Source organism: Lupinus angustifolius, chromosome LG15 (genome assembly GCF_001865875.1).
Source record: "Lupinus angustifolius cultivar Tanjil chromosome LG15, LupAngTanjil_v1.0, whole genome shotgun sequence".
Lineage (NCBI taxonomy): Eukaryota > Viridiplantae > Streptophyta > Magnoliopsida > Fabales > Fabaceae > Lupinus > Lupinus angustifolius.
This window is the reverse complement of record NC_032023.1, coordinates 15,796,030-15,809,290: the sequence shown is the minus strand read 5'-3', so window position 1 is coordinate 15,809,290 and position 13,261 is coordinate 15,796,030. Positions and strand designations below refer to the sequence as shown.

The 13,261-nt window shown below is 33.5% G+C and overlaps 1 protein-coding gene across 1 annotated transcript; it reads left to right on the top strand.

The window, feature by feature from the left end:
• LOC109327591 (RNA polymerase sigma factor sigE, chloroplastic/mitochondrial-like) lies at positions 6,443-10,669 on the top strand. Its single transcript, XM_019560767.1, has 6 exons — positions 6,443-6,529; positions 6,982-7,754; positions 8,184-8,330; positions 8,773-9,009; positions 9,146-9,409; positions 10,282-10,669. Exons 2-6 carry the CDS (start codon positions 7,011-7,013, stop codon positions 10,477-10,479), a joined length of 1,590 nt encoding a protein of 529 aa, XP_019416312.1. The 5' UTR covers positions 6,443-6,529; positions 6,982-7,010; the 3' UTR covers positions 10,480-10,669.

Sequence of the window (13,261 nt, the reverse complement as noted above, 5' to 3'; positions counted from 1 at the left end):
AAATTCGGATATGTAAAAAATAAATAATATAATATAATAAACTAATGTGTTTTTTAGTTAAAAGTAAAAAAAAAACCAGGTCAAATAGGACTTGGTAAATGCCTATTATCAAGGGATATGGGGTTGGTGGATTCTTTTATCTGTTAGGGTAAATTAGGTTAAATAGATTAATTATAAATAGGGGTTAGAGGGTAGGTTAAGCCTCCCTTTTGTTTTTTACTTTATTTTGCTGGTTCCAAAAAAATTTATTAAGAAAACACTCTACCAAATGCATAGCCACTGTGAGGGAGATTCAATTTTGCTCTAAGTAATCCAGTGCAGCCACACTTACAATAGCACCATGCACACGCTGCAAGGGTTCCATTTCAGCCGTTGGATCAGAAGACTTTGCACCACAGCGTTGACAAAAAAGCAGCAGCCAATCACAAGGTGAAAACGCATCATGGTCTCACTGCACCGCGCCACACAGAATCACTCCCCCATGAAGAACACGGGATCCGTTGCGGACAGGTACACTAGACGCTCCCGTGCAACCTCCAGGACAGCCAGTCCACACGCACCACGTGGCCAGGCGTGGTAGACTCCTCAATCTCCTCCAATCCGCATCTGACACGTGTCAGGCTCCTTTTCAACCCCCGCACAGGATCAAATCCCTTCCAGTGTTAAATAAAAGGCACTCCTTCTTTGCAAGCAGGTATAGTTTTAGTTTTTTCTTATCATTTAATTATTTTACATGATATTTGTTTATGATCCCATTATTAAAATATAAAAATGATTTTTATGAACTAATAATTCATTGATTAATACCCTTATTTTAGCAATGTAAAAAAATATTAAATACTAGAACTTTAAGGATAATGAGTAAGCATAAAAATAACTAGTATATCATTATTTTTATGGGTAATTAATATTCTGTTTTTATCAATTTTACCATTTTATTATTAAATTTTTTTTGTAATTATCCAGCAATTGTTAATAAAGAATAATAATCTCTTTAACAAATAACTAGTAATCTCTTTTTTTATTTTATTCTTCTCACATTTTTAGCAATTCATTTTATCATAATTATTTAATAATCCATAAATATTTCTTTTTTATAATAAAATTGCAAATCATGTCTCTACAAAAATTTAATATTTTTAAACAAAAACATTACCAACAAGCACTATTCAAAAATGAATTAATTTTGAGATGTAATCAAAGATGGAGAGAAGGTCGCCCTGGAGACCTCTTTCTTCTCAGATCATCTTCGAAAGGTCGCGCTACGCCGCTTCTTTTCAATCGATTAAATCTCAAAAATTAATTTCTTCCATTTTCTAAAATAACCAAATAAAAACTATTTTTCAATAATAAAAAAACACTTAAAAAATATATAATTTTTGCTAGGAGTACATTTCCTTTAATTAAAATACACTCAACTCACAAACCATTTTCTACTTAGAGAACTACGTAAGCCTTGATCCCTTTAATAGGGGTACGTAGGACCAAAGTCAATATTGTCAGACTCAATATAAAAATAAATAATTTTTTTTATAATGAGTAACTAATTAATCAGACAATTTAATAAATAATAATAATAATAATAATGTCATATATTTTAATGAAGGGTACCGCTTAAGGCGGGCGGGTAGGGTGCTAATACATTCTTTAAGGCGGGCGGGTAGGGTACTAATACATTCCCTAACTTGTAACCGACTCCCGAACCTGGATATCAAAAATCCAAAAGCCCAAGGTAATTGGGCTTAAAAGATTTTTCTACATTTTTAACTATAAAATGTAGTGGTGACTCTAAACAAAGTCGTGCAGCCGAAAATCGGGGTGCGACATGCAGCAACTCAGGATCCGTATACCAAACACCATCATCAAAGAAGAGACCATGAATCTAATTTCTTTTACGCCGAATAATGGTCTGAGTGTGGAAAAACTTAGTATTTTGATCCCCAATCTTTACCCATTGCTCCCTCGCTTTCTGGAACCACAACAACTCCTCTTATCTCAGAATTTTGTTATACTCATGCCGCAACTGGACTTCCAATCTAATCAGATCCTGGTCATCAGACACCTCAAGCCTCCTCTAGATATCATTAATTCTAGCCTCAACATGATGTTTCCTGCGAAAAATATTGTCGAAGACCTCCTTATTAAAGAGGATAGCACCATCCTTAACCCTAGATAGCCCATCAACAACCCTTGACCCTCTTTGAGACCAGGCTTCCTGCACGACGCTATAAAAGTCCTCATGAGTCATTCAGGCTGCTTGGAACCGAAAAGGTCTATTGTAGAAATCCTCCACATAACCGTCACATCTAACTAGGATAGGGCAATGATCAGAATGGAGTCTAGTGAGATTCTCAACATGCCCATTCGGAAAGGAAGTGCGCCAAGATCAATCAGAAAAACCTCTATCAAGTCTCTTCGAAATAGTGCGCCCATTAACCTCCCTATGAAACCAGGTTTACCTGCTCCCAACAACTTCCAAATCCAGAAGGCCACAAAGATCTAGAACATGATAAAATCTAGCAGCCTCGTTGTGATTAAAACAACCTCCTGTAACTTCAGGCGGAAGGAGAATTTCATTGAAGTCCCCCAGAATAAGCCAAGGTAAAGTCACTAAACCTCTCATGGACACCAAATGGTCCCACAATATCTGACGGTCCATGAAAGATAGTCTGGCATAAACAACAATGCAAATCCATTCTTTCGTGCCACAATGTAATTTTAAGGAGATGGCTTGAGAACAACGATCCACCACATGGAAACCAACATCACACCCAACTTCCAAAAGAGCCCAAATACCACCAGCATGTCCCAACCGCTTCAATAATACCACAATCCATGTAGCCCAAGGATTTCCAAAAGTCATTAGCCCTAGTGAACTGGCAATGAGTCTCTAATAATAAAATAAGTGAGGGTTTGTATTTCCTCACTAAATTCCTAGCATGACGACAATCGTCCTTATTAACGGCTCCATGAATATTCCACGACAAGGTTTTAAATTCTTGAAATTATATCATAAAAAAAAATTATTGTAGAGAAAAGCCAAGCCCAAGCACCCAACTAGTGGCAATCCATGGAAATATTTCCATCCTCTTGAACTTGAGCCAAGAGCATAGGCTCCTCACTGTTCTTCACATCATTCGACTTCAATGTCCTTCCTAATAACCCATTGTTTTCACATAAGATAGAACACCCGTCAACCCTAGGATCCTCACGTTGAATTAAAGTATTGGATCTGTCCGGAGGCTCGTCAACCCACATAGAACCACCATGCACATGTTGCTTTCCCGAGTTGATGGTCGAAGTGAACCCCCTGCTAACCAACCGAAAGTCATCATTAACACCCAGGGAGCTATTGTCCAGGTTGGAAAAACCAATAGGAGAAGCCCTAGATACCTTTTCCATGTTTTTAGGTGGTATTAACTCAATTCCTTTATCATTCAAGTGCAAACTTGCATTAACTTCCGAAATAATTGGCAACTCATTAACTTCCTTGGGCAAAATGTGAGACCCATGAATGACTCCTTTGAATACGTCAGCTGTTTTCAATGAACGTGCATGGACCCTAGGTCGTTTTTTATTCCTCATAACCTTCTTTAAAGCCCTTGGGTAAACCGAAGTAGTGGCACTAAAAGCCTCCTGTTGCCAGAATAGAGGGACCAGATTTTATGAGAGAATCTATGCCAGCTTTTGTATTTTTCTTCTTCTGTGTCACCGTGAGCCAATCCCTATGCACCTCAGCATTAGTTGCCTCATTAAACGCCTCATTCAGGACTGCTGAATGAGTTTGTAATGGTCCTTCTTGTCGTCCACTATTCACAGTTGTATCATGGAAGTTACCATCTTGAGTCCCTTCAACCTGGTGTTCCTTAACAACTACATCCATGCTTGATGGTTGTTGATCCTTGCTACAGATTCAAGAAACGTGATCGTAACAACCACATGAAGTACAAAGAATGTGCAAACCTTCATACTCGACTTTATGCCAATTACCTTGGACAAAAACTTTACCTACCATGAGTTTGTTGAGATCAATTTCAACACAAATCCTACCAAAACGACCTCTCACAAAACTCAATGTATTGGTATCTATCTTGAAGGGGCGGTCAATCGTCGACGTAATAGGGAGAATAAGGCTTTTATCATAAAAGAGCATATTCATATCCGAATGTCGGATCCAGACCAAGGTTTTCGTAATAGTGGTCGTTGAAGAATTAAATTCAAGTGTCCAATGTGTAATAGCCACATAATGATCAAAAATCATCCATGGACCTCCCTGTAGAACGTTTTCTCTATCCGCAGCAAGGTCGTACTTCACCATGAAATAGCCATGTTCAATGTCCATCATATCGAATTCACTAGAGAGCTTCCAAGCATACTTTAAGCAGTGTCGCATAATCTTAAAACGCAACTTCTTGCCAATCATGGAAATAATTAAAGCATCCTGCCACTACTTATTATATTCCTTGATTACACTCTCAGAGAAGGTTACTGAAGGTAGAAGACGATTTCCTCCCAATAACTCCACATGAGCCAACCCTTGTGCCAATAAATCTAGCTCTTCTCGTATTGGTGTTGGTTGCCTATCCGCTAGCATTTTGTCTCGGAAAGAGACCTTCAAAATCGCAGGTTCCCCCAAGTCAGGTGGTTTGTCTGGTGGTTGGGCCAGGAAATCAAAGTTGCTAGGAGTAGTAGCTTCTTGACTCATATGATAAAGAGAGAGCGTTTCCTATTCAAAACAGATAGGTTTTAAAGTGTTTAAAACTTCGACCATTATTGAGATAGCTTTAGAGGGTTTGGGTGGTGAGAGAATAATGATTTTGTTATTTTTTTAATTTTAATAATGGTTGTAAATATTAGAGTACACATTATCAACATGATCATTCATAGAAAAAGATGGACTTATGTTAGCAAACCCCTATATATATATATTTATTTATTAGAAAAATTGGTGTAAATATTTTAATCAATCATAGTATCTAAGAAACTTATGCATGTCCTCAATTATTAAACATATGTCATAGAATAAAAAATTAATATCTATACTTTATGAGTATAAAATTTTATACTATATAACAAAACAAAAATTTACTATAAATATATCATATATCATTCCTTTATCTCACTTTTGTTTAAAATTTAATGATAATTAACATCCAATAAAATACATATATATGATTTCCCATTCCATTAGCAAACGGGTGAGAATTGTCATGGTTGGTACTGGGCTACGTATTCAGTGCAGAACCTCTGGTGTTGGGTCCCACAAAAAGTGATCCATAATTCTTCTTACAAGAGTTTGATGTCATATTTTAAAATAGATATATATACATTTTCTGATCCTAGTTTTTACTAACAAGTGATTACCAACCCACATTTTTATTTTTTAGTATAGAATATTTAATTTTTATATATTTTATTTAGAAAATTATATCATTTTTTTGTACATAATATTATAATTTTTTAATAAAAATATAAAAATAAATTGTGATATTATTAAAAAATGCATTAGTAATTTGATATATTTAGTAGATATAATTTCCTTTAACCTCCATTTATATTTTTATTGTAAAAATTATTAATTATAAGAGCAAAACATGTAAGTAAAATTATATCATCTGTACTATTAATAAAGCCAAAACTTGAAATAACTTCTCTCATTGTGTAATTTTCATTTCCTATATTGCCCTTAACATTATTTAATTTTTACAAAAAACTATATAATCATAAGCAACTACCACCAATACATTAATTAACCAAATATCTCACGTTAAATTAAACATTATCATAAACACACAAAAAAATATAATATAAAGCACACTGAACACAACAAATACATTTAATTCACAAAAACGAAATATATAAAAATTGAATATGTAGTATCACACAATATTCGCCGGCAGGCACTTCGTGCCTGTACACACTAGTATAAATAGTTATAATACATTTTAACTTTATATACACTAGCGTGTTGACATGCACTGTCGTGCCTGTCAACCCGCTTTCCTATCGTTTGTAATGTATAGTTTGTATTTTATAAATTCAAATATAATTTTTGCGCTAAATTTACGGTTGAATTGATTCAATTTGGTCTAATATTCAATTTTTTTTAAATACACTTTTAAAATAAGAAGATAATAAGGATAAAATAAGAAAATAATATTATATGATTTTTTTGGTAGAAATAAAAAGATATTAAGGGCAAAATAGGAAAACACAAATTACACCATGATAGGTAGTTATTTTGTGTTTTCCCTTTATTAATAGTATAATAGTATAGATAATAGTATAGATATAGATGAACAAATTTTAATTAAAATTATATTTTTAATATGTTGTAGCTTATGTTAACATAGATACATTTTGACACATGTATTTCTCATTCTCAAAATATTTGCTCCCCCACTCCAAATGGATGTCGTGTTTAATCGTGGACACCATATAACACGACCACAATAACAATACACCTCCTCTCTACTTCTAAGCAAGGAGAATCTGTATAGATTCTGCTTCACTAACACTTTGATCAAAGGTACACTCACCTTAATCTTCAACTTCTTTTTTTATTGTACTTGATCATTTTATTCCACAACAAATGTTTCATTACCTCATGCATGCTTAGAAAAAATATATATGCCCCATTTTAATGTGTAAGTGTGTAACCATTTTTATATTCGATTTTTTTTAATAATCAATTGTTTTTAATGTTTTGGTTAGATTTTAATTATAAGTTGTTTTCATTACAAAATCAATTCCTCTAAGCAACACTGGTTGGAATTGGAATTAAAGCTTGTGTTTACAATTTGATAGTTGTGTTGAGCCGATACCATTGGTAGTATTGCGTGTGCCTTTATCGCAATTTTGGGGAAATGTAACAATTTAGATATTTACATGTCAATTTGATAGTTGTGTCAGGCTATTAGATATGAACTTGTGTGTCTGCACATGTAAAGCTTATATTGTATTTTTGGTCTGCTGTTGTAGCCTTGTAGGATCTTCACATTGAAAATTTGATGTTTCTTTCCAAAATTAGCTTAGGTAAGTTTGTATATATGGGAGTTGTGACATTTTCTAGCTCAGCTGCTCGGACTCCACTAGGATTGAATACTAAGTTTTCAAATCATTGGTCTGCATTGAAGAGACCGTTAATTGTAGCATTTAAAGGCGATAAACCCAATGACACAGCTTTGGTTGCTACCCAAGAGAAAATTCGTATGCCAATTGAATCGGCCAAGACGCAGAAGAAAAGGATAGGAAAAAGTAGTAAGTTACCGAAGAGAGTGAAAGCTGTTTGCGCTGAGGAGTCTACTCCGTCGTCCTCGGATGTGGACTACAATGAAGCTGCAGCTTTACTTGAAAATATATACAAACTCAGCCCTGCATCCGATATTTGTGATGAAGACCTTGTAGATTATAAGATCAAAAGAGTTTTGCGGAGGAGGAAGAAGATTTCTGAAGAAGATAAAGAAGAAGAATTAAGTAAGGAGAGAGTGGTCAGAAACCAGAAAAGGAAGGCCAAGCGATTGAGCCTTGATAAGAGGATTGCATTGAAGAAGAACAAAAATGAGGAGGAGGAGGTCATTCCAACCCGAAAGAAAAGAATTGTTAAGAGCAGAGTTAAGAAGATCGATGAACTCGTTAGGGAATACTCCGGGTCAACGGATTTGGGCACTCTGGACTGGAAAAAAATGAGAATTCCTCCAGTTCTTCCTTCTTCAGAGCATACTTGGTTGTTCAAGTTGATGCAACCTATGAAGGTGAGCAGTTAATTTCTTTTATTGAACTTTCGGTTGTTAATAAAACAGTAGTGTAGTTCTTTCTAGTAACTTAAGATTCTATGTCAAGGCTCTTAATTAGTTATATCTCTAATATAGTTCATGTTAAGGTGCTTTGAACTTGAAGAATGAACAAAGCACAGGTCAACATTGCACCATTCTTGCTGAAATTTTTAATTATATACGAGAATGAGAACGGAGGCAAGTTTATCCCCAGCAATGCATGGGGGTTTGAACTTATAACCTTCTTCAAAACCTAAATCATGCATCACTAGTTGATTCCTAGCGTCTTTGCCATCACGACTTTGATGCCATGTCAAGAAACCTTTCAATCTAGTTGATAAAGATGCTAGATGAAAACTCAGGACTTGATTTTGTTTCTGACATTAGGTCATAATTGTTACTTTTAAGGTACTTCTTCCAGTAAAAGAAGATTTGCACAAGGAGCTTGGGAGAGAACCTACAGATGGTGAACTAGCTAATGCAACAAACATGGGCATTGTTCGAGTAAAGAAAGCAATTGCAGTTGGCCGAGCTGCAAGAAACAAGATCATAATGGTAATTTAAAATTTCAAACTCTTTTGCCGCATGGCATTCAAGAAGCCTTAAAAGATGAAAAATATGTTAACCTTCTTACATCTAGTAAATTTCATATCACCAGCCTAATTTTTCGGGTGTGATTTAAATACCTATTCGGCTACTGTCATTGTCAATTGATTTTTAGATAGAACCTTAACATGATATTAGAGTCAGAGTCTAACTTCTCTCTTAGTTTTACATGCTTGCATGGAGGGGGTATGTTGGGAAATGGGAAGTAAGTCCCACAATGGATGTCTCATTCTCCCGATGTGGTCTAAATACCTGTTTGACTACTCTAATTTCCAATTGGTTTTGAGATAGAACTTTAACACCTTTCATTTTCCTACTTTCTCTCTTTAGTTGGATTGAGGCGTTGAATTAATTTTTTTTATTATGATATTCATGATGGTATTTGTTGCAGCACAATCTCCGGCTTGTCTCGTTTGTGATCAACAAATATTTTCCAGGTTTTGCTAGTGGCCCTAAGTTTCAAGATCTTTGTCAGGCAGGAGTTAAGGGACTTATCACAGCAATTGATCGTTTTGAGCCAAACAGGAAATTTCGGCTATCTACATACGGTTTGTTTTGGATTAGACATGCTATCATCCGTTCCATGACCCTCTGTAGCTTCACACGCATTCCCTTTGGACTTGAGTCGGTATGCATTCTTCATTTGTATTCATGGTGATTAATGTTTTGATTTAAGCAGCACATAGTTCAATTGCCTTTATTTTAATTATTAGGCTTTGCCTGGGTAACAGCTTTGTGTAACTTCTCAACTTCTCTTTGAGCAGGTTATATCAGAGATCCAAAAAGCTAAACTTGAGTTAACATTTGAGCTTCAGAGGCCACCAACAGAGGAAGAAATACAAGAAAGAGTTCAGATCTCCCCTGAGAGATACCATGATGTTATAAAGGCATCGAAATCCGTTCTTTCGCTGAATTCGAGACATAGTGTCACACAGGAGGAGTTTATTAATAGGATCACTGATGATGATAGTGTTAATAGTGATAAAAGGAGGCAACCTGCTCTACTAAGGCTTGCTCTTGATGATGTGGTAACAACTCAATCTCTTGAGACTTTGACACTGCATTGCTCACTATAATAGGTCATTCAAATAAATGACATAAGTAAAATTTGTAGAATGAGCCGCCAAAAGTTAGTTAAACCTGTGATTTGTTAGAGTTATTTTTTAGTTTAACTTTGACACATTGTTGATACAAAGTTCTCACATTATCAACCAATCATACATCACCATGCATGTGATTTTTGAGGTAACTATTATAAGAGTGAAATATTTTAAATGATATAGCATTGTATGATCGGTTGATAGTATTAAAAAACTTTTGCATCAGTTATGCATTTTACTTATTCATTTGTTGCTCCATGTTCAAATAAGTAGATGATTCGTATCATCTTCAACAATAAACATTGTTTCATTAGTCCTAGTTGGAGCCATGGCTAATGGGCACCAATCTACTGGTATCTTATACGAAGCAGAGAGTTACATACCTCAAGCTATTGTTACTCTGTCATTAAAGTAGAACTGAAGTCTTCAGATTCAATTATAGATCATGCCAATCCTCTTCAAGGACTAGGGCTGAAAATTCCGTGTAGCCTCAGAATAGTTAGACGACTATCCATGGTTGGGTACAGTAGTTTTTTAATTTTTGGGGTTCAATCTTTCTAGTTTGTTAGTTATTTTGTCTGAGGATAAAACTTAGATGTTCTCTAGGTATGTGTTGTGTTATTTCTGACAGAAAAGAACATGTGTAAGATCATATTGCGTTAGACATGTTTTATTCTTCTTAGAGAATAACACCACAAGACTAGAAAAAACAAAATCTAAGTGTTATTCTTTATCTAACTCTGCAATATCATATTGCATATGTCAATTTTTGCAACTAATTTTAGATTTTTTGGTCCTAGCTTGATTCCTTGAAACCCAAGGAGAGCTTGGTGATCAGACAGAGATTTGGACTTGATGGTAAGGGTGACAGAACTTTGGGAGAAATTGGTAGGAACTTGAATATTTCTAGGGAAATGGTAAGAAAGCACGAAGTCAAGGCTCTGATGAAGCTCAAGCATCCGACGCGATTGGATTATCTTCGTCGCTATGTTGTATAAATCGACAAATGTATATGCATCCCTTATAGGAGAATAATCGTGTCGTGTTAATCCTACCTTAGCTAGTTATACAGTAGTGATAATTTGCATCAGGGTCATTTAAGCACACACAATCATATTATCATACTCGTGTATTTGTATATGATATACTTGAAATTGCACAGAAGTATATAACCCCTTTCACACGTTACAAGTATTGTGTCTTGGTTTAATGAAATACATTCTATATTATACAATATATGCAGATGTTCATCCCTCATCTTTGTTACAGTTGCACTATTTGACATGCAAACAAAATGGAACAGAATAAAGCAGGAGAAACATGTTGTACATAGTGTTTTGTATGCATTGGAGAAACAGATAACAACAATGTCATTTGTCACTAATTATATGCACTTGTCTTCACTAATTCTTTACATTTTTTTATACTTTTTAATAAATTTAAACAAGATGTTAGTATTAAGACCCTTGGCAAAAAAGTGTTAAAGAAAAAAGTGCAAGTAGTGAAGTGTTTTCATTCGTCTAATCAAATGATCCTGTCTTGTTCCACTTATAAAATGGATCAAAGAGGAGATTAAACTCATGTCTTATTCCTTCCCATTCCAAGTAGGACTATGTTTGTTTGGATTGATGACTTGATGTGAATGGATGAAATGAAGTGGGATGTAATGCAATGATATTAGGTTTTCAATGTTAAGATTACTTAAAATTGGACTGGATAGAGAGAAATATAATGAAGAAGAGCGAGTCTGGCCCATTCCAAAGACTTTTCCAGAATCAAAGGAATTAGATTGGACCTGATTCATTTTTCACATCTAAAAGGGATATGTTTACATCTAAAAATAGACACGGCAGAAATAAGTTAGGTTAGACTTTGCTTTAAACAGACTCAACCTATATAACATATAGGAGTTTGAGTCTGGTATGTTAGCTTGTTAAAAAAAAAATCAAAATTTATGTCTCACCTATTTAAAAGTCTGGTCTGACTTGTTACGCTATTTAAAGGCATATACTATATGATCATGAAATAAGCTACAATCTCTATATTTAAATGAGGCATCCTTTTAGTTAGATTCATCTAATTCTAATAATTAAATTATATTTCTTTATGTATTTTTATATTAATATTATGTATATAATAATATTACTTATATTAAAATAGTATAATTTCACAATTTTGTATAATAAACTAAATAGGACTGTCTGTTAAAATTAATAGGCCTTTTAGATGACTTAAAATATGACTTGTTAAACTAAATAGGTTTTTTTAGAAAACATGAGTCTAACCTATTCATGAAAAAAGTCTGGTCTGACCTAGCCTATTATGGGTCAGGTAATAAGTCCTTGGTAGGTGACCTTGCGTGTTTCCACTCTTACTCACCACCTTATGTATATTCCTAATCGTTATGTTCTCATTTTTTATTCCAACTAGAATATCAACTTTCCTTAAATTCTATCATTTTTGCTTTCACTAAATTTCTCTATTTCTTTGAAGAAAGAGTACTCACTTGATGTAAATCATTATTTATTTTATTGTTATATACTATGAATGTTTATGTACATAATTATATGAAATGGTCTTGATTTTATTAACTTGCTTAATCTTTTAAGTAATTTTTAGAATTTTTGTTTTGTTATTTTAATTGAGTTAACGTGAACTTCTCAATATCTTGTATTTTCCTAATTAGACAGTACATGTTCAAGTTTTTCGAATATAAAGGTAGGTCTCAATATGAAAGTTATCCTGATTCAATGATACGTAAGAAAAAAGTCTCAGCTCAACTTATGCTTATACTAAAGTAAATTACATCTGGGTCCACTTCCTTTATTACAATCTTTTAATATTTAAGTATAAATATAGTTTAAGAAGTGATTAAATGATATAAAAATTAGATATAATTTAATTAAAATAATCTCATTTAATTTACTTCGAAAACTAATAAGAAGTGAAGAAATAAGAGGTGATAAAGATAATTAAATAAGGATATAACTGAAAAATAAAATGTAAATATAAAAGTGTATTGGATTTCTAAAATAACAAAAGGTTTGGAATAATATGGAAAAATTAAACGTAAAAATATATGTATATGAAACAACAAGAGTATTTCACTTATTTGTATCATTCTATTCTAAGTAATTAATATTCAAACATTCCATAAAAGTGGAATTATTTTTTAGGCGAATCTTTAATCATCAACTGTCTCAAATTATATCTTAAATCATGTTTTATCTAATTAGATTTTGACACATAATAAAAAATAATATATATTTAAATTTTGCTTCCCATTATATAATTTTTTTAATAAATGTTAGAATCTGATTGAAAGAGACATGATTGAAGACACAATTTTGGGATACGATTGTAAACACAATTTTGGGACAACTGAGTCCATTGCCCTTGAATGGTATCTTTTTATTTTTTTTTGTCTTAATATATTACAGGCCATTACATAACAAGGCCTAATAATTTGGGATGGCTTTATCTCCTCCATACATTAAACACATCCATTGGAGGAGTATACTGTATTGGCCCAGCAGAAGAATTACCATGTAAGCCGAAGTTTAATTCCATCATAAAGCTCCATTTCAATAAAAAAGACATCCTAAAACTTAGCCAGGAGTCAAACTAAACTATGATAAGTTATTATTAGTAAACGATCCTTTATAACTTAGAGGGTATACAAAATTTACTAATACTTTTTAGTAAGAGGATAAATCACAGAAATCAAAATCTACATGACATTCACCATGCACAGATCATAGTCAAGTTTTAAAAATTAAT

Coding starts and splice junctions, on each gene's coding strand:
- LOC109327591 (XM_019560767.1), top strand. CDS start 7,011: ATGTTTCTTTCCAAAATTAGCTTAGGTAAGTTTGTATATATGGGAGTT. Junction 7,755..8,183: donor AGTTGATGCAACCTATGAAG/GTGAGCAGTTAA, acceptor GTTACTTTTAAG/GTACTTCTTCCAGTAAAAGA. Junction 9,010..9,145: donor TTCCCTTTGGACTTGAGTCG/GTATGCATTCTT, acceptor CTCTTTGAGCAG/GTTATATCAGAGATCCAAAA.